Source organism: Eimeria maxima, genomic scaffold, assembly GCF_000499605.1.
Source record: "Eimeria maxima Weybridge genomic scaffold, Emw_scaff187, whole genome shotgun sequence".
Classification (NCBI taxonomy): Eukaryota; Apicomplexa; class Conoidasida; order Eucoccidiorida; family Eimeriidae; genus Eimeria; species Eimeria maxima.
The window spans coordinates 12,549-33,653 of record NW_013564773.1 but is presented as its reverse complement, the minus strand read 5'-3'; the positions used below and the strand labels follow the sequence as shown (position 1 = coordinate 33,653).

The 21,105-nt window shown below is 48.5% G+C and overlaps 4 protein-coding genes across 4 annotated transcripts; 2 read left to right on the top strand and 2 right to left on the bottom strand.

The window, feature by feature from the left end:
* Window positions 1-243: 243 nt before the first annotated feature.
* Window positions 244-3,466, bottom strand: EMWEY_00020380 (adenosine monophosphate deaminase, putative; the record flags this gene model as incomplete). Its single annotated transcript, XM_013480383.1, has 8 exons — window positions 244-302; window positions 600-739; window positions 1,041-1,161; window positions 1,384-1,458; window positions 1,955-2,078; window positions 2,490-2,768; window positions 3,052-3,228; window positions 3,398-3,466. 8 exons carry the CDS (start codon window positions 3,464-3,466, stop codon window positions 244-246), a joined length of 1,044 nt encoding a protein of 347 aa, XP_013335837.1.
* Window positions 3,467-7,334: 3,868 nt separating this feature from the next.
* Window positions 7,335-8,714, bottom strand: EMWEY_00020370 (hypothetical protein, conserved; the record flags this gene model as incomplete). Its single annotated transcript, XM_013480382.1, has 1 exon — window positions 7,335-8,714. The coding sequence occupies one exon, from the start codon at window positions 8,712-8,714 to the stop codon at window positions 7,335-7,337; it is 1,380 nt and encodes a 459-aa protein (XP_013335836.1).
* Window positions 8,715-11,728: 3,014 nt separating this feature from the next.
* On the top strand, window positions 11,729-13,388 carry EMWEY_00020360 (hypothetical protein, conserved; the record flags this gene model as incomplete). The annotated part of the gene is made up of 2 exons (XM_013480381.1): window positions 11,729-12,980; window positions 13,312-13,388. The coding sequence occupies 2 exons, from the start codon at window positions 11,729-11,731 to the stop codon at window positions 13,386-13,388; spliced, it is 1,329 nt and encodes a 442-aa protein (XP_013335835.1).
* A 3,124-nt stretch (window positions 13,389-16,512) lies between these two features.
* Window positions 16,513-19,771, top strand: EMWEY_00020350 (cyclin-dependent kinase, putative; the record flags this gene model as incomplete). The annotated part of the gene is made up of 6 exons (XM_013480380.1): window positions 16,513-16,819; window positions 17,418-17,528; window positions 17,969-18,052; window positions 18,373-18,455; window positions 18,565-19,234; window positions 19,482-19,771. The coding sequence occupies 6 exons, from the start codon at window positions 16,513-16,515 to the stop codon at window positions 19,769-19,771; spliced, it is 1,545 nt and encodes a 514-aa protein (XP_013335834.1).
* Window positions 19,772-21,105: the final 1,334 nt, after the last annotated feature.

The following is a 21,105-nucleotide window of genomic DNA, read 5'->3' as shown; positions in this document are numbered from 1 at the left end:
CCCAGGAAGCCAGTCGCTCCCACTCCTCGTATGATCTCCCATAAATAGACACGCGCCATTCTGCATGTTGATATCTAGTGGCCAACACGCAAAATCAGAGGATTACTCGTATGTGTGTATGTTGTGCACCCATGGCGACAACGAAAATGTTGCTGTTGTGCAGCTAGTGGAAATCCAAAGCTCGCCCAAGAATCTTGTGAGACTAGAAATAAGCTAAAGCAAGTCAAAGCGACAAGGGAGCACCTACTTTCGGTCATCCAAGTCCTCGATAACTTCCTTTGTCAATTCTGCGAGGAAACGGCCTGCAGCAGAATGACAGGAAGACGAAGATACCGAAATGGGGTAGGTGCTATCGGGGGGTTCGGGGGAACAAGCAATCCTACAGAGCCTCAAAAAGCATATTACCTTGTATGTGGTTGTCGGTCTTGAGAAATACATCCCGTAAGCATGCTTGCCCAAAAGGATTATATTTTTGATTGAACAGATCAAAACGTTGAAAGCATGTACCTGCGCAAACGCGTTTCAATTCCGGCAGCTGCGCTTGACCCAGATCATCGCTATGTAGCATATTTCGCATTTTACTCCCTACATTATCTCACCGAGGGCATGGACATTTAAGTGGTCCACTGAGGCTTCACTTGCGCTAAATCCCAGTTCTTTTTGGAACAAGCCCTTCAATGTGATACCCTGACCACCTTCCATGGCTACAACTGTATCTCCCTCCGTCCTGTATTTTTTCCTGAGTACCATGATTCATACAGAAAGTCCTTAACAGCATGCACGATCGAACACTCAACAACCGTGCGGCAAATGGAGAACTTATTTAAGACGTAGTTTGCACAGTCTGACGTCCGTGTAGGTACGACGCCTTGGGCGTATGATCGCTTGAATCTCTGGCATATGCTGTTCGAGAATAGGAATAGGCCTGTGAGCATGAAGAACCGCTGATGCGCTCGTGCCTATGCGAGAATGCATGTTACAGTTTTCGAACAGCATTAGTGTATGGTGGCGATGCCTGCTTGCCCGCAGTGTACGTGTACCTGATAAAGCGCAGTAAATGTTTCTGATGCATGCAGGCCGAATGATGGACATGCGTATCAACCTTCCTGACATTGTAGAAGTCTCTATGCTTGTTGTGTTTGGTTTCTTCCATCTCCTCGTCTGTCGCACATGTACGGCAGCAACGGAACATGGCAATTGATGCCATACACTAATGCGGAAAAAGTGGGGAAAGGTGCGAGAGTCAAGAAGTGAGGGTACTACGATGGTCTCGTTAATAACCTCATGAGCAGCGACAGCTGTTTTGGGGTCAAGCAAATAAAGATTATCGGCTTCGCGCAAGTGGAATCAATACAATCAGCATTTGCACCTGCAACATCTTACTGGAGTTAAACATCAGATGGAAATTAAATTTGCCCTCCAAAAATTTGATCCGCCTGTAGCAAAAAGTCTTGCAGGCTGCAAACACACACACACACACACACACACACACACACGCACACACACACACACACACACACACACAATTGGAGTCCCCTGAGAATAAACGCATGCGTGTATCGTAGTACGATGCAGCGAAATCGGGATTCCGTAGCACCAGCGACTACTGAAAACAAGATCTACGCAGCGGAAGCATCGGCCGATGACGAAGGCAACATGTCAAATACAAGAAACTGAGGGAAAGCGCGACAGCAGATGCAAATGAACCTTTGCAGAATGTGGGCATGAAACGAAATTGACTGCCAAACGTACAACTGTTCATTACTTCCCCGTGGAAACTCGTAAGTCTTAAGCATATGTAAGTGCACACGACCCATCGTAAACACTCATACGAAGGTATAATAGCTTTACACTGCATCCCTGTGAAAATTGCGGGACGATTTATGTACTGTGCACTATGTTAGTGCTCTATTACTTGGCTGGCTCGTGCGTGGAAGAGGGTGGCAGTAATTACCTGGATCCTGAACTGCAATCATCACGTCCTGCAAAGCAGCGAGGTATTCTCTAACACTTGGGATTAAATTTGGACTCCACAGCAAGGGTGGCTCCGCATCTTCTCTTTCAGGATCCCAAAATACCTAGTGTGCAGATGAGGACAGAAACCAGACGGCAGATTTAGCTTGACCTCGGCAGCACAGCACGCGCGGCAATTGAATGCATTGCTCACATGTGTATCTTGCGCAAATGCAGGTGTTTATGCGCCCTCTATCAATTTCGTCTCTGCCTGCAATAACATCTAAATTCACTGAATCTGACAGTTTTTGGATGGCCAGTCGACACACGACACACAGCGCAATACATCAGTTCATAAAAAGCAAGACTTCATAAATCCAAGGCAAGGTGTCTCCCAGGCATTGCTTAATGAGCCTTCAGCGCTCACATGCAGTCGCCTCTGCCATCGGAAAACGTACTAGACCACAATTAACCGACAATGTTCACATAAGTGGTCTGCATATCTCACCCCATCAATATCGGTGTCGGACACTTACATGCATTACACCGTCAATGAACTCGAACTTCGCCGAACACGCATTTGGGGGAGTGACGCTGAAGGGGTCAAAGAGCGGCTCTTTGCTCAACCCCTCATATACCTTCTGAGATCCATCTAACCAGCTGCAAACATCTGTGTCAACGTCTTGCGTTGTGACGCGACTCTCGAGATTGCAAGGAGGAACGGATCTGTCAACCAAACGGACGGCAGGGGAGAAGCGAGGAGTTCGATAGCGTCCAATAAACCGCCAGCGGTGTCCTAAGGCATTTGCAAGCGTCTGAAGGTCACATAGGAGCAAAAGTGTAAACTCGCCTAAATGTTTATCTCAATGGCTGCACCCATCTACACAAACAGCACACCTGACAACAAAAAAGGAAAGCTGGCGAGCAGGAGCACACGCACTTCATGGCATTAGGAATACGCAGACGCATATGCGCATCCAAGTCGAGTAGGACAAAGTCCAGATGCAGCATCGAATGAATTTCAGGCAATTCATGCTTGAATGCATTCGTCACGAATCTGCACAAGCGAGGGCCGCTTTCTCCCATGTTTCTGCTCACCTTTACTGCTTGAATGGTTTCATCAGAAGTGGAGGCGAGGATAGCCAAGTCTTTACTTGGCTGGAGCTTAACATAAGAAACGCCTGAGGAAATCAAGTGCCTTGGTGCTGTAGGGGCCACTGAAGGCCCTAAAGCCTCCTGGAGTTCATCATCACTGTCTGCTCTTTTGCTGAGGACCTGAGGCAAAACGCAGGAATCATGAGGTTTCAATATAGCAGGGAACACGGCAGCACAAAAAGCTTTCCATAAGCAGCAGGAAAGATGAATATAAGGGATGCAAGTTTCGCGGATTCTCGAGACCGTTCAGAAGGGAGCAGAGGGAGGGGGAGCGTCGTTGCCAATTTACATTCCTGAAAATGTCGTCCCAACCAACTTCTTTACCCACAGATGACCTCCTAGAGAAACTGTGTTCCATTTCCCGTTAGATATATGACCGCTGTGTCGAAGGCACCGTGCAAATTCAAGGTTGGAAAACGGGGGACAGAGCAACTAAATGCAAACGGAGTGCTCCCGCTCACGACATTACATCCCCAAAGAAAATAATCTGGGAGACATCGAAGGGGAGAAATTCTGTAGGAAAGAGACCTGGAGGCGCTACTAACTCATGTGCGGTGGCCTCGCGAGACCATCCAGAGACTCGCAGCCGAAAATACCCATCGAAGATATGGTGCCGCAGAAAAACAGCCAAAACAGGAAAAAACATCAATTGAAGTTTTAAACCGCCCCAGATATCAAAAAGGGTCATCGTTGATGGAAGATACGACTGTACAGGGGGGCCCAGCATGCAGGCCAAGTCAGCCCCAACTTACCGCATCGGCCCTTCACAATATTCGCTGTGTAACTCCCTATTCTCTGCGCGTGTGTGTTAATTCGTATAGTACGGGGGTGCAGCGTCATCAACATCTCTGCTACCGATTTCCATTGGGGGCCAGCTTCTCAGGTACAACACGATGTTTTGCGATGCTCCCAGCCTGTAGTTCGTAGCTTGTCCACTGCTGTAAAATGCCACAAACCCTCACAAAGATGGTCGGTACCCCAGTCATTGGCCATTCCTATATCAAGCTTTTGTTCTTCTGACCGTCAACAGCATTCCAGGAAACGTCAGTTGCTGCATGGAGGCAACGGCTGCAGTGGAAGGAAAGTCGCACGAGCGTCACGATTAATGGGTCAAGGAAAAACAAATCGAGTGGCTTCAACAGCAGCAGCTGTTGAGGGGGCTGCTACGCCTGCAGTGGGAGCTGCAGCCGCACAGCACTACCGGCACCAGCAGTGTCAGGAACCACCTAGCAGCTTCATTAGCCTCAGGAGCACTAGAGCTCACCCTTCTGTATGTTTCTAATTAAATTTATTAACTACCTATCCAGTGGAGCCCTCAAATGTTTTCGCTCCATAGTGTTAGGAGGTGGTGCCCCTCCAGCAGGCCACTAATTGCAAGTCCCGCCGTTTTTGGACAGAGAATCACAGGGATCCACACACCACCTAGATGTTGGCTATCATGGCCATATGTGAGTTATGCCGGAGAACGAACTAAGTTCGGCGCTTGTTGTGGTCTGCAATGGAGTCTGCCCTCGTGGAGGAGACGCTTGCCACCGGCAGAGGCGTATCGTTCCTTCACTGGAGGCAAGCAAAAGTGTGTGGAGAGCGCAAAGGAAAAAAGGATGCGCCGAATACTGAAAAGGCTGAACTACGCCACAGAAGGAGATGCACACCCGATTCCAAACACTAGGGAGTGGCATCCTCAGGAAGCGCAGCACCAACCCAAACGGGGCCAAGGGGGAGAAAAACGCAGATTGTGCTTTGATTCAAATGAAGCTGAGGCAGAGGCAGAGGCTGCAGTAGCGGCAGCGGAAGAGCAGATGAATTTTCATCTACGTAATCTCTCATCACGCTTGAAAGATTTGGATGTGTCTAGGCCGAAAATAAGCGCATTTGAGGAAATTCAAGTGCATGTGGCAGGTGATCGTGCAGCCGCCACCCCAATGCCTTCTTTTGCGAACTCCTTTTGTCATCACATATGAATCTGTGAATTAGCGTATAAATGTGAACTGTACCACATTGAAGAGAAACATTACCGATGCCCTGCACTGGTGAAGCAGGGAGCTCGGTGTAATTTTGTCCTTCCTTTGGCTTTGTATCTAGGACGGGACAGTAGAGGGACGGCAAAAGTAGTGCATCTCTTGCATAACGTGGATGCAGAATAGTCCGCTCGATTTGCAAGAATAAGGCATGCGTTGCCGAATGGGCTGTCCCTCCCCTCCCTAGACGGGGTTGCAAGGCAACGGTGAACTCTGTGCATTGGCTGCATATGTAGAGGCGCTTCTTTAATGTTCGCAGGCAGCAATAAGCGGCTGAGTGACTTGGCGCAAGTGCAACTAAAAGGGAATTCAGTCGTCATACTGACCCTGTTTTCGGAACAGCATCTTTCTAAGGTGCCGTTCCGTGCAGCTGTTGTCGATGTCAATGTTATTTAGCTTGCCACATTTTATGCGGCTTGCGCTTCTACCGTGAGTTCAAGCAAGGCAGCTGCCTTTCTTGCTGTGAAGCGTGTGGGAAGTGAAGGAGTCTTTTGCGTTTGCTCAGGTAATTTCAGCATTGAGAACGGCGAATGATAATTGGAGGATTGTTGAGGAGGGACCAGTAACTGTCCGAGTGCAGCTTCCAAAGGTAAACTAGTGCAAGCGAGAGTTTTGAGTGATAGCCAACTTCACTACCCTAAGCTCTGGGTTGAAGGCTAACATCCACCACGTGCACCTCTTTTGAATGACCGGTCCTGTCTTGTTTTTTTTCTTAGATGACCGAAGAGCTGCGGGCGTCATTCATTGCTCAAGCCAAAGCTGTAACAGAGGAAGTTGGTCTCGTTTTTGCCTCGGTGCTGAATCTGGTTTGCACTCGCATGAGATGAGATGCCAATACTGTGGAAGTGCTTTATCATCTCTCCTGCCTATCGGTTGTTTAACCATACCACGCAGCTGCGTATTGTCGCTGTTGCTGCTGCTCATTTTCGATTTGATAGCTGTCTCTTTCGATAATTTTTCGATCTTGGCATACGGCGTCGTTTCTGTCGTGTTTGCTCATTCAGTGTAAGGTCCAGATCCGGCGGATTCGTCAAGATGCGAGGGCCAAACATCGTTCCCTTTTTAAAGCTAGCCGCACAAGTGAAGACACCAGAAAGAATGAGGAGCGGCAGCTCCAGAAAATCACTGACGAAGCCATTAAACAGGCAGCCGGCTTCCTAGCTGACAGGCTCAGGCAGCTTGCTGCCGCCTCGTGCTAGCCATTGCCAGCAACACTTAGCCACTGGCACAGGTGGCTAGTCGTGTCCAACGTTGCTTTCTTAGCATCCATGGTGCATAATATTGTTACTGTTTTTTGCCTATCTGTGAAGTCCGTTGGAGTCTCATCCTTGGTAGGCATGTACACTAGTCAGGAAGCAACCCCGACACGGTTCCCCCGGTATGCAACTCGCGCAGCACCCAGCAAGAGGGCAGTCTTATGTACAATACTATGAAGTGCACAACCCCACCGCAAACAGAACTACAGTGCAAATAAGTACGGTGCTGTACACGAAGCGCGCCGGAAGATTAAGCCCAAAACGAAGGATGGTGATGTATGGAATATGCGCAATACGGAAGAAACTCCGGTGAAGCCGGCGGGAGCATGTTGGAAAGAGTCCTAGGGACGGCATGTACTTCGACGATGCAATACAAATGACGGCAAGAAGCAATGTAGAGTGCACTGCAGAGCAGCGAACAGTGTGATATCATGCATCACGAAAAACGAACACACTACAGCAGGCGGCAATACAGAATCCAGCAAGCAAAGCGAACAAAACGTTTGTAGTGCGTTACACAGGAATGAATGGGAAAGGAAATTCAACAGCGACTTCGGCGGATCAGACGTTGTGCAGAACTTTACGCAAAAAACCATAATGCGGTGCAAAATATGGCATAGTGTGAAGCCGAATAGATCTAATGCCCATCGGCGAATGCCAAATATTTTCACTTTTTGTGACTTGGAATACAGCACAAAGTGGGATTCCCACGAGTTTATGCCGCATTCGAGTGGTGATGCCCTTACCCGTTAACAAACAGCACTGTCTGGAATTGGGCCACGGGAACAAAAATGAGCCTGAACAGTTTAATCTCCATCAATTCTATACAAAGAGGACTCTGCGGAACAGCTAGAGCCAACACGTATCCATTCTTCTGGCATGAATGTAAATGTTCGTCTAAAGCGCATTGTATGGTACGGAAGAGGGAGGTATTGGATTCGTCCTAGCATGGTTAGTCGTGAATTAACTGGAGTGCCATCTCCATTTTCCTTCGTAACTGAAGAGAACCTCCTTCCACATTCTTGGCAACTTCCCTACACTTGTCTGGAGGAAACGTCTTCAAAACTGACCTCAGCTGCAGAGCATACAACTCCGCCTCTCGCTGAAGGTCAGTGCACTTCATCATGTGCGTCTTCAAGATTTTGCAACTAGGGCAATCTCCAGATCCACTGTTAGAGGCCACTCGCCTCAGGAGCTTTGAAAGAAGTAGCTCTGCATCATGCAATGCCTCGGACAGCTCAGAACCCATCTTCAGAATCTCCAGTCCCTCGCTAAAAGTAGGCACATAATTCCTTCTTCTATGGCCATGCATTATCAGCTTGGCTGCGCTCAACGCATTGGCTTCTTTGATTGTCATGGCTCCTGTATTTTGCCGACTACGGGCAAGTAAGCGGAGAGAGAGAGCCATCTGCTGCCTCCGGGAAAGCATCCCTTTTAATGCACTCCGGTAAATCTTTAGATTTTCCTCAACCTTACGAATCTCGGTGGTAAGTGTCTCCACTCTTCTTCTTACTGCATAAAGCAGTGCCGGTATGATAAGTTTCCGCAACCTGCCGAGCACTCCGACAGGCCTTACCTTCCGGTTGGTCAAGTCTAACTCATAGGCTATCAAACGCTCCCGTTTTTCCAATTTTCTGCGCAAGGAATTGGCAAGGCGAGATCTTTCTTTCAGCATATACGCCAGCTTGTCATTTGCTTCCTTTATGAGATTCTTCTCTTCCACCGTCAGGTTTTTTGTCCCGGATGAGGGCAAAATTAGGGACTGCTGGAGACGCATGTACTCCGTATCATCCGGAACATTCTCTAGTGCATCAATAACAAGAAAAAGAGTGGGCTTCTCCGGGCGGCGAGAACGCTGCCACCATGCTTGCACCGTATGCAACGGCTGGTGATCTTGCCTGTAGCCCTCATTAATGTTAGTTCCATCAACTGCAAATGTATTACGGCCACTGGATTCTTCGCTTCGAGTTGATCCTGTATGTAGCGGCGATATGGGTGGCGCGCCGGCGACCCGCGTACTGTCGCCGTCGATGCACTTTTTGAGTGAACCGACTTCTGCCAGAGCCAACATTCGTTTATATGAGCCGCCTGCTCCAGTTTGAGGGGAAGAAAGCTCTCGCAGGCACCAGAATATATGCGTGACTGAGAAAATTGCCACTATAAGAGATAAGAAGGCGGCTTTGTATGCAAAGCTAGAGTTCCCGGAGTCCCCAGACAGTATATTTGAATTCCTGAATATCGAATAAAATAGACCATTCTCAATAATTCCATCTTCACCTGAATCATCGCCAATATGCAGCGAGTCGCTTTGGCTGACGAATTCTGCGTTCATTCCTCACGAAGTCCCGTTGTGAGGAGTGCAAAGAGGTGTGTTGATAAGAGCAGAGATGCAGTAGTTCCGAAAAATATCCGTATCCTGTTGCCAAAGGAAAGCATGCGTAATACATTCATATTCATGATGCTTTGCGCCGGAAGAAACAAGCACGTTGTGTACTGAGAGAATCGCGAAAACTTTCCACCGCCGGTGACGTGCGGGGATGAAACCACGAGAGTACAGGAAGGGAAATATGAAAAGGAAAATGTTATTCCATCCTCATACCTACTGCAAAGGAAAAAATTACAGGGAATTGGGATGCCTTTTGTTGTGCTGCACGCGAGGGGTCCCCAACTGCGCAACGATGCACGCTGATGCATCGCCGTCGTGCAGAGCGCTTCAGCGTTTTTTAGGCCGAGGATTTCCGTTCTTATAATTTAAACATTGTTACAGAGTACCTTAAAAGGTGCAGCAAGTATCACTTCCTTGTATTTTTCACTCGTGGTCTGTGTCGCACCGCTGATTTGAACGGGAAGCCGAGCACAACGGGCAACGACTGTGTGGCATCCGTTACCTTTTGACAAGACATATGCCCTTACACTAGCATGTGTCATTCGAATAGTGGTCTCATAAGGCACCATTCCTTGGCGTTTAAGGTAAACAAATGGGTGCGGCGGTTATACTACATGTCGCTGCAGCATTCTCTCCCCAATGTTGGGAGGTGTCCCTCAAATTGACGCGTGGACCATCACCCGGTGTTAGTAGGCAGCCAGCGCCGACGGCGAACTTCAAAATAGTCTTAGCTATTCATGTGTAGAGCTAAAAATGGCTGTGGAACATAGCCTGCAAGAGGCTAGCAAGCCTTTTTGCAGTTGGCACGTGAACCGCTAGCCGGACATAGGGGAAGAGCAGTTCACAAGCAGGAGCTCTTAACAATGGTTACTATAGCGTTCATGCATACAGCCAATACAGATTCTTTGTTTTTTTATGGGGGGGCTCTTGGGCACAATGAGTTGCAGGAGGTTGCGTTTCACGGCGGCGGCTTGGCAGGCTGCCGCCTCCCCTAGCCCCAGGCGGTTGAACTGCCGAGCCCACGACACCTGGAGAAAGGCGAGGGAGGCCTGCTATTTTTAATTTGTTCATATCGAAAGTATCTAGTCTCCACTGTAGCTCACACTAGTTGTCTGCTAATATGCAGAAACTGCAGTGGGCGGTGTAACACCGCAAGGTTCACGGGAAGCTGGTGCGACAAACAAATATCACCTCCACAGCAATGCAGTATGTTGCATAGCCGCGAGTACTAGAGAAAGCTGTTAAAAGAGGACGATCAAAATTTGACTTTTGGTGGGGAAGCGACCAGCGGCTGGGAGACCCGTCGAATTGAATAAATCGTAATTTCTGCGATCCATGGAGAACAAAATATTTTTACAGCACACCTGTCGTGAAGAATGCCCCTGTCTCTACAGACAACCTAAAAATGAATTTCAACTCGAAGCTGGGGCAGTGCATGAATTTCATGCAAATCAGGGGTTTTACTTATGCGTGAACAAGCAAAAGAGTTGCACTCCCTACAAACACTTCCGTAATTCGCAGAGGAAGCACGACAACAGTGGGTGAATGTAAGAACCGTTAATGACTTCTCGGAGCACATTCGCACTATGGGGACTTTTCCGGCACACGCTGTACAACGTAGCTTCATTCATACGTCAGGGCAGCACTGCGGCACGGCGCCTGCGGGACAGAAAGCCCCTGTACCACCGCCTTCTGTTGCAACAACGGGGCAGCTCCTCATGCAAAAATACGCGATCCGCATTGGATGTTACCACTAATACTTGATTGCCCACAGATTCAGCGTGTAAATGCGTTTGGCTCGACAGCTCTTGGTACCTGGAAACAGTTCTACAAAATATTTAGGGTCATTCCTATGTAGGCCAGTGTTATATGCGCAGAAGCCAATACGTCTGTAGCACGACGACAAAGATAGATTACAACAAATGCTGGCCACATTGCTCCAGCTCTCTTCATGTGTGAGGTAATTCTCAGCTGTGAGACCACGGTGACTTGCACCATTAATTATGTCGAAATCCTGTGGAATTCTTCCCCAACACTTGAACATATTCCCCAGTTTGATAAATAATCTGCCTCATGTGCGACGAGAGCGTATTCCGCCATCCCTCACCGTGTAACCACTGGACCAATAAGCTACTTCCATACCACTGGTTAGTGAATGAGCTTAAGATGTACTACCATATCAACACTGACTGCAAACTGCGTGACCCATTTAAACTATTCGTGTATTGTACTTAAAATGAATTTATTGCATTCACTCTGAACATCAGAAGAGGGAAGTAGAACAGGCGGCACGGGGGCTGGCAATGAACTCTGACAAATTCTTCGACGATAATCCCAGTTGCACTTGCCTTAAGCCATATTCTAAATGTTCAGTGCATGGTTTAAAAAGCAATGGAGGGAACTAAGAAGTAGGGACACCGGCAAATTGACAGAAACAAGTTGATGATCTCACGTATCGATCCAGAAGCCAGTCGAACGCAGCAGAGGGACAAGGCTTGATACTTACCAATGTTATATCTGAACACTAGTTAAATGCACATAAGCACTTGCTGAGGAAAGCAAAAACTTTAATTCCCTCAGATTCGTAGATAAAACACGGCAGATGTTGGAGCGATGACTCCCCGGCCTCGGGTTCTCACAAGCAGCACGCTACTGTTTTCGTATGATTGGTCCTCAACAGCCCGTCTGCGCGTGTCTTTTCACATGCATCGGAACATTGTATATGCTTTGCTTATTATCATCCCCTTCAAGTAGAAGGCTTATCCAGAGTATTATTGGCTGCTTACCCATTACGAACGTGCGTTCGCCCGAATTGTCTTGTCTCGTCATAGGGGCACGAATTGGCGCAGTTGGAGATAAATTACGTCAAGAAACCCCATATTCCCACTCAAAATGCTTTAGCAGTAACATCTGTTGTCTTTCCTTGGTGGTCCTGACCTAATTTACATCTTTTCGGGGAAATGGTTGGGGAGGTCGACACAGTTGCTAATTCTGGAATCGTACGGGAGGCCTCAGGTATGTACCCTGTCTCTGAAGAATACATCAGCAATGACCATCCGCTTTATGTAGCGCTTCCTCCCAGACGTGAGCAGGGCCATCGAGTCTTGCACATGGTGAGCATCCTGTGCCTCTCCGCAGCCATATTCCTTTTACTGCGGGGTCACCATTGTGTACTGTTACTGGATTCTCACGGACAGCTAGGGGGTCGCTTAAGAGAACGCGTGCTTTCGCTGGCGGAGACAGGTCGTTTTAGAAGATGCGTAGAGTCTGGAACGGTGTTGGAACGTGCGGTTCCCCAAGGCACTGGAAGTGATGATTTAAGTACAGCTTCAGGCGGTTCTTTAAGGGTTTCTTCTGAGGGCATTTCAAGTGGAGCTTCAAGTGGCTTCGAGGGCGGCCCTCTGATTGGCGCAGTAGGCGGAACTGGGACATCAGGTCTTCCTGCGCCGACACTAGATGAGTCGCAATATGCGCAGGAGAGCATAGTTCATGGGTCGCTCCCAGTTTCACCACATACCGCGTTTCAGAGAATTCTTGGACGTTTGGGGGTTTCGAAGAAGATTCCATTCGATTTTGCCGCACGCCAGGGCCCTTTGGAAACGCGTGAAGGAGGCATTTCGGATCAAATCTCTACAAACGAAAGGCAACAAGAAAAAAATTCCCCCACTAAGAAGTCCGTCCCGTCGAGCAAGGTACTGTTGGATGTCCCATTAGACAGAGCGGAGCATGCACGCCAACTCCGGCTCCTTCAACCTTCTGGAGATGTTTGCGTGGATATGACCGAACAAGACTTGGACCTCCTGCACACGGCGAAGCGACATTTGACTCGCATGCTGAATAAAAGGAGTCATCTTTTAAATTCGCTGCATGCAAACTCGGCGAGGCAGAGCCTTCTGCAGGGCCAACTGTGGTTGCAGAGATCCACTTCTTCCGAAAGGCACCGTCTTCAGGGACGCCTTCTTCAGTTGCAGGAAGAAGCTCGCCTCCTAGAGTGTCAGTTGTGGCGAACTCGACGTGAACTAAAATCCATGATTCCTCTGCAACAGCACATGGCCCTTTCTTTGCGTTTAGTTGCTCGGCGTCGTGCAGCCGGAGCGTACCTCTCATCCAGAGGGGCAGCAGCGTTAAGTGCGGCAATTCTCATAGTGGATGGCAGTGGAAGAGAACATGCTGTGGCTAGTTATACGGAGGAGCTGGAGATAAAGAAAATGAGTATGGAGCTTTTGCAACGAATGCAAAAAGCGACGGCATCCCTTACAAGAAGGATGGAGCAACTTGACTCGGCTCCCCCCTCAGGGTTTGGCAATTTTCGCACCCTTCAGCGTCTTGGAAAACGCCAGCAGAAGTGCAGAGCACTCCAACGAGAAGCTTCCGCATTTATTCTACAGCTTAGATTCGTTTTCATGAGCACCTCACCAGCTCGGACTATAAAGAACTTGGAAGAAGCAGACAGACAGTTACGCAAAGCTGTTGATCGATGCAGTCATCTTTTACTGCATCGGCAGCATTCGGATAGCTGGAGTTCCTTGCTTTCTATTTTTAGGCGTCTTAGAGTTGGAACAGCTGGAACTGAATCAATCAGGGAGCCATCTGATACTGGCAGCAGAAGCAGCAGCTTAGGCTGAAGACTTCAACGGCGACAGATATTTTTTGTGGTTGATTGATTGATGTACCATCAACTACCACACTTCAACAGACAGTAATCTGTTGTTTTGACGGATTTTTAAAGATTATCGCACGGAATTTTTTGTAGCACAAACATCAGCTTGCACTGGAGGGAGCCTGTGGAATGTGGGCGCCGCGGTGGACAGCATTGGATGCTCCCCAACTTTAGTGCTGTGTTTTTGCATATCATGCGTAGATATAGGAACGCAGATACTTAAGGTTCTTCACATTTTCTCATATTCAGGAGATTAAGCATCAATGTGTCCAGCATTCGGGCGAAACCCTAGTTGGGCTACGATGTCTTAAAGGTAAAGTATAATGGCAGATTGTTCATCTGCAGCTGCAGCGAATACAGTTGCTGAAGTCACTTTTCCGCTTGGCGCCAGAACGTGGTTCAATTGGACGTTGAATATGATGCATATAGTGCGGCAATGTAGTACGCCTTAAGGATTGCGCTGGACTGTACACAGTAGAAGGACCGAGGTGCAAGAACGCAGTAGGTGAGCCATTTCAATGCTTGTGAACTCCCACGGTCTCCCTCAAGGCAAGTTTTTAATATGCATATGTGGAGCCTTGTACATGGATATCCCGATGGAATATGCTGGAATGTGCGCCTCGTGATTGGCTATGCAAGGCGGGTGTGATCTTCCGGGTGATCTATCGGGTTCCCCTAATCAACATTCGTTCTCAAGTATTTTCCTAGGAGCCTATATAAATTGCCTTCTTAGGGAGGTGCATATTTACAGGGACGTCTAGAAAAGCGACGGTCCCCCAATTTGTAAATTCGTGGCTTTCTGGAAGTATCCCAGACTGAGAAGCCAGCTTGCCGAGTTTTGCCGCAGCATTTAAGCCTGATAAACCCGCTACATCTGTGATGCACGTAACTTCCGCATTGGCTGCACAGATTATTGTGAATTGCTATGCTGGGTTGCCCAACTGATTTACGTGGAAGACGCAAAGCACATCATCCTGCACGATAACCTTACGTTCGCTTATACGTCAAATCCAGTTATTTTTACATGCACCGACCCAGTACACGATATAAGAAGGATCCTTTTGTTATCACTGGGGTGCCTCTGTTCAAGTACATGCTCAAGTTCAAGTACCAGTTTAAGAGAGGACATGCGATACGCGGTGGAATCGTATTCGCGTCTGGCGAGCAGGAAGTGGAGGGTTAAATACCCCCATATTGTTGGTTCACTCTGGATTGCTGTATTAAACACCAAAATAGCAGAGAACACAACTCCTCCGGCTGCATGTAGATTGAAGGCAAGCTTAGCAGATGGGTGTCTTGAATGGCAAGACATGTCCAGCGCAGGCCACGGGCTACAAGACAGAAAACGCGTCGTAGGGGTGTCGCGACAGCAGTGTAACGATGAGTAATGTATTTTACCCGGTTTTACTACTATATAGGGAATGAGCCTGCAGGTATTAAAGTTCATCTCCCGCTGGCTTGGAGTGTCCCCAGGACGACCAGCCACCACCCCTGGCTGGATCTACCTGCTGAAGGCGCAGCCATCAACTAGACCGCTAAGAGAGTGACCTTTCCGCCAGATTGGGTGTCTTGCCGAATAATCACCTTGAGTTTTCCATTTTTAAACTGTTTCTTTCTCTTCGTTGCTCCTTTTCCCGTCATTTACGCCAGGGGCTCCTAGACTGGGTAGTGCTGGACTGGCCGGACCCTCGGAGTCTCGCCTAAACTGGCACGTACCTGTTTATTTTATTCCTTTCTTTGTGTTGTTTCGTTAGAGTAGGCCCGATTAGTTGAATATCCTGAATATTTCTGGCATTCTCTTGCATCGAATGGTCCACACATGCTGACGCTGCATGCGTGTCTCGCGCTCGCCCACGGTCGGTTTTGTGTCTGTTCAACAGCTAGAGAGCGAAATAAATATAGTTCAATAGTTCGTTCCTTTCTCTTGGATCTGTGGCACAACAAAAGGACTGGACGGGCTTAGCCCTTGGCTCTACATTCCTTAGGGCTTTCCTGCATTTGTATTGTTCCTGTAAGGGTCCCTACAACATCTTTCCTGTGATCACGCCTTGCCCCCATATAGTTGCCCCATATCTGTATCCTAAGGAATTACTTTCGCCAGCTGCTGCTGCAGCAGCAGCAGCTGGCGCAATGAGCCCTTCTTTGGCCCGGAAGAGGCAGCAAGAGGAGCCTCCAGTTCCCCCAGTTTCACCTTCCCTTCCCCCATGCCGCCTTTCGCAGCATCCTAACACGGAAAGCCCTCCGAATTCGCTGCATCTAAGTCCGTCAGAATCTCCGATTCCCGATAAAAACGCCCGCAGATCAGGGCGGCGTTTCGCATCATTGCAGCGATTGTGCGACTGCTGTGTCTCACCCAAGCGGCGAAGAGGCCCCCGACGAGCACGCCACAACTTACGCTTTACGGCTGTAGCAACAGGACCAGGACCAGCCGGTGCATGCGACGAAAACGGACAAATTTCACACTTTCACCGTCGATCCGCCAGCAACAGCAATGCAAGGACACGACGCCGGAAATGTTCAGGACCATCAGGAAAAGCAGCATCAGTCTTGGACGCAGCATCATCTGAACCAGTAGCAGTAGAGCATAGAAATGCCACTAATATTTGTTGCGGCAGCAGATGCCAGACCTTCCTGCCGACCTCCACCGCTGGCAGGGATGAACTGGGTGGAGGATATTTTTTCCCTTGTCTTGCAAAAGCCAGAACAAAGGAAGTATCCCCTGCGTCAGGTTGCGTTGCTGCTTCGGTGCAATCAGGAACAACAGCATCAACTGCTCGAGGAGTAAATGAACTCCTTCGAGTTCCGGTGCGTGGCAGTGAGGTGCTAAGTGCCCTTCAGTCTCAGCTGGTGCATCGGCAACTGCAACAGCTGCAACAGCAGCAGCATGGCGGCAATATCGGTTTGTTTTGCAATCCTAGTGCTGGCCAGCGCACTTCCGGAATCTTTTATAAGGCTGCTCTAGGGGTTTCAGCAGTAACAGTAGCGGCAGGCACTGCTGTTGCATGCAAATGTGTCCGGCACAAGGCAACCCAAACTGCAGCAGTGCTGCCCGCTTGGCCTCCGATAACTATTTTGTCTGAGCATATGGCAGTAGCATCAGCAGCAGAAGCATCGGCAGCAGGAAAAGCCATTCTTCCAGCGGCACTAGCAGCGGAAGCAACAATATGCGATGGCAAGCCAACTCCTGCATGCTCTGGAGGCGAGAAAACTGCAGCAGCAGTAGCTGCAGAGGCTTCGCGTGCTGCATTTCTGCGAGAAGAGCTGCTCAACCTTGCTGAGAGTCGGTACACTGCCGTCTTTGTTCCTGTTGACCAACATTTATTGGAGCAGATGAATGATGAATTCATTAGATCCGATATCAGTCGGTATCCTGTCAAGAACACACCCTCTGGTAAGTGCCCACCCGAAACCTTGTTGGTATCTACATCCTGAGGGGAAGACGTACAGCGCTTCTTGAGCTGTGGATTTTGTAACTTCAAGTGGCTGTGCTTGCGCGAGCCCTTGTGCCGCTTGCGTCTTTTTCTGCAGCGTAATGCATTCTTTCGTGCAATGTGTTTGTGTTTGCTTGCGTGTACCCTGTGTATCTCTTTATCGGTAGGACTGAGTGCCTCTCTAGAATGATTGGCCTACAAACTGCTTGTATATGCATGCTGAGTGATTGCTTTATTTTGGCTGTCACTTTGTGAGTGCCACTGTTGCAATCTGTGCATTGTGTTTGGGGGTCTCGTGTGTGTGTGTGTGTGTGTGTGTGTGTGTGTGTGTGTGTTTGTTTGTTTGTTTGTTTGTTTGTGTTTGTGTGTTTGTGTGTTTGTGTTTGTGTCTGTGTGTGTGTGTGTTTGTGTTTGTGTTTGTGTGTTGGTGTGCTTGTGTTTGTTTGTGTTTGTTTGTGTTTGTGTTCGTGCCCGTGGGTGTGTCCGTGCATATCTGCGTGTGTCCGTGTGCGTGTTCGAATGCGTTGTTTTTGTTGTGATTGGGGGTTATGCTTACAGGCATTGTATTTTACTCTCCGCGATACTCTGACGACCGCTTTATTTACCGTCACGTCCTCCTTTCAGCGGGTGTTAAAAGAGCAGCAGAAGAGATTGCGAATGCAACAAAGAGTAAGGGAAGAATGATCTATCAAAGCGCCGTAATATAGGACAGAAGAAGGGGGATAAAGTGCGGATGCAATGCAGGAAGAGAGCACCTGGTTATATGTAGTGCATGTGCGATACCGAAGCAGGCCCAAGCCTGTTAAGCTTTAGTACGTATCACATGAATATACTAGGGAATACAACATGAAGTGAAAGGCCATCAAAGACAGGAATGGAAGATAGCAGAGCCAGATGCTGTTCTGCTATGGCTATCTACCAATATTAGCGTGCATGCACCGAATTTCGGTAATAATCGTCGTAAATCCAGAATCTTATGACGGCAGAGATACACGGAAAGGTGCAGACGTTGATGCAGCTTTTTGTATTCAGACAAGTTAACTATATTCCGTTCCCCCACACTCTGTAGGGTCGTTTTTCTTCGCTGTTGCTTTTGCGTTTCCCCTCAGGTGCGTTTCTAACGGAGGGCCAATTCATCTATCAGCTTGGCATACATTTATCACCGGGATGGGAACACTTTATGATTTTCAAAGGTAGATAGCCTACACATGGAAACCTGTGATCAAACATGCCAAAATGCGATGGAGGGCCACGCTGCTTCGTATAAATGTTCGATATGCCAGACGTTCCCGGCCAACATCTGATTAATTTAGCTTCTTCTGCACGTTATTCGTATTTGCTGTGTCCGTTGTCTTGTTCAATCGAGGCATTGGCCTCTGCAGCTTATTTATGTCCATAGAAGTCTTGCTGCACACGTCCAGTTTTAATTATATCATTTCCTACCTCACTCTAGTTGTCTTTACCACCCTCCAATTCCTGTCTCTTGCGTTTATTTATTTTTCCCTTTTTCCAGGAGAGATGCGAGAGTTGATATTGAGGAGACCGCAACAGCAGCAGGATTCTCCACACAGTCAAAACCATGCACATATTGACGAGGTATGTTAGATCTGGTGCACAATTTGTTGTCCTCATATCCGTGTTGTTGTACCGATAATCTTGTCATCCCGCTAATGCCATTAGTGCTTTCAGATTCTTGGCCGTTCAGATATCAGATGAGAGCGATGATTCTGAAGCAGAAGAATCAGCAACGCCGGCGACTGCTACAGAGTCACGATCACCACCCCCAAGACATCAAGACTTAGGGAGCCTGCTGCACGAGATCGCTGACACTGCAGCCATTCATCAAATTAGGCAGCAGAACTTAGTGCAGCAGAGGATGGCAATTGCCAAGGCTGTTGAGAAAGCAAATCGGCTGCTGCTTTTGATAGTGCAGCTGCAGCGGCCTCCTCAGCATGTCCCACCGAAAGTGTTTGATAGAATGAGGTGTCTTCTGGCTAGCTATTTTTTCAGTTCCCTGTCTCATTTTTGTTCTGGAGAGGAGCAGCAGCAGCGATCAACTGGTAGGAAATTTTTCCTCCAAAACGGCAGTATCGGAAAGCAGGGTCAGTTGCTTCTCCTGCTACTGCAGTCTGTCGCTGCCGCGAGGCAGCACTACCCAGCATCGGACGCAATGGAGTTGTTGTTCCTCCAACACAAATTATTGCTGCAGCACCAAGGTTTGATGCAACAGAAAGTATCCCGGATATCTTTGCGTAGAATGGACAAGCGCCAGCAAATCTGCGCAGCGTCATGTGCTATAGAAGCACCTCAGGAGCTGCACGAGAAGCGTTTGGAGCAACGGGAAGACAAACAACAAAACCGACAGTGTCAGGAAAGTGAGAAGCTACATCAACAAAATGGAACTGAAGAAACCTGTAGAGCGGATGACGTCCACCTTGATATGAGTGACTGCCAAAGTACTTCAGCACTGCGTCTTCGGAAACGTCGAGGCCCCTATTCAAGTGAGCAATCTGCAGCCCTTCCAGTCATGTGAATTCCTGAATTGGTAGCTGTAGGTTCAGCATCTTCACATTTTATGTTGCAGCGTGTTAGTTCGGCTCCGCGTTGTGGTTCTCTGTTCAGCATCGCCTCTTCCCGTGGCCACCCCACATATGGACAGCTCGCCAATGCAGCAGCATGGAAAACGGCAGCCTGCTTGCTGCAATGCAACTGCTGTTGCTGACGATAGCGCCGGTTGTCCTGATGATGCTTCTGCTGCCCTTGAGAGTGCTGTTCCACCAAGAAGAATGGCAGCCAAAGAACGAGCTACCAGCCTGCCAGCTGTTGCAGCGGGAGGTATTGGCAGCCCCACCTCACAAGGGAAAGAGAAAAGGAGACGATGCCCTTTGAAGCAGGAGAAGCTCTGCCGGTAAATGGAAAAGGAACCCACGCTTAGGGAGCTCGAAAAAAATGAACTAATGACAAGCGGCGCTCTATTTCATCACGGGACGTATGCATCTCTGTGGTCCTGTATGCATGCAAAATTACTTTTGGATGCCGCCACCAACGCCGACAGCGCTAGCCAGTCATAGCTGTTGATGTGCCCAGTAAAGTTTCAGTCGGTAAGATTGTGGGACATTTGACTTGGAGTGGCGCGAAACTGCTGGCTGTGCCTGCTGCATCCAGGATTTGGATGTGTTCGGCGAATCCATAATACAACGCGACTGTTACAGAGGCGTATGAGCATGAGATCACCACAAGGCTGACTGTAGGCGAATGGCTGCAGAGAGCAAACATGCCTTCTTCAGTAGTATCAACGATGGCAGGCAGAAACTTTAACGAAAGCGCTCAGTATGGCCCCAAGAGATTCTGCCATCCCCGGGTGATGGCCAGCGTGATGAAGCTTATTTTCTTTCTCGATAAAAAGGTGGCACTCATCTAATAGCGCTGAAACGCGTTTTTGGGCGTATCATTTTACCTTCCGTTTTGCTGTGAGGTGCACTCTTGAGTTACGGCTCGTCGCCTTCTGATTGCGCAACCCTCCACTCCGAACGGGGTAGGGCAGCGAGCCTTTACTACACCAGGGTAGATTCGACTACATGGAATCTTTGTGTCACTTCCAACTTTCTGATATGTTTGTGGAGATCCACTTGTAGCATAGAAGAGATACATGCTGGCATCCTTGCGAATAACGAAACCTTGCTGTATCGAAACATCGTCCCTGTGCTAAGGCCTCGCTTTACGTTGCGGTAAACCTCAAGAAAAGGCATGTGCTCCCATAGTGGTGAACTGCCATTGTTTGATCGTCCGAACCTGGAATTTGCTTGAGAGTCTACTAACGTGCATGATGCCAACTGATATTCCCCACACACTGGAGGGGTAAAGGCAACAAATACTCAGCGTATTACTAAACGAAGGCGACGGACATGCATTCGTTCCGTGGGAGGGTTACTCGCATGGCATCATTATTGAGCTGCTATCGTTTCCGAAAATGCTCACACAAACCAGACCTGTTCCTAGCATTCAATGCTTGCAGTGGTACCCTGTGTAGCAGTTTCGCTGCTAGGCATAGATTAAATTCCAAACAGCGCAATCGCCCTTCCGAACACATCCATTAAATGGCTCGTTTGCGACATGCACTGGAGTCCTGTGGCATAGAGTTAAGACCTCACAGCAGGACTCGTAGGACAGGTATTAGCGATGATGAAAAACAAATAACTGGCAGCTGTTTCGGCATCGCAATTCACAAGACTCTTTAAGTTGACCA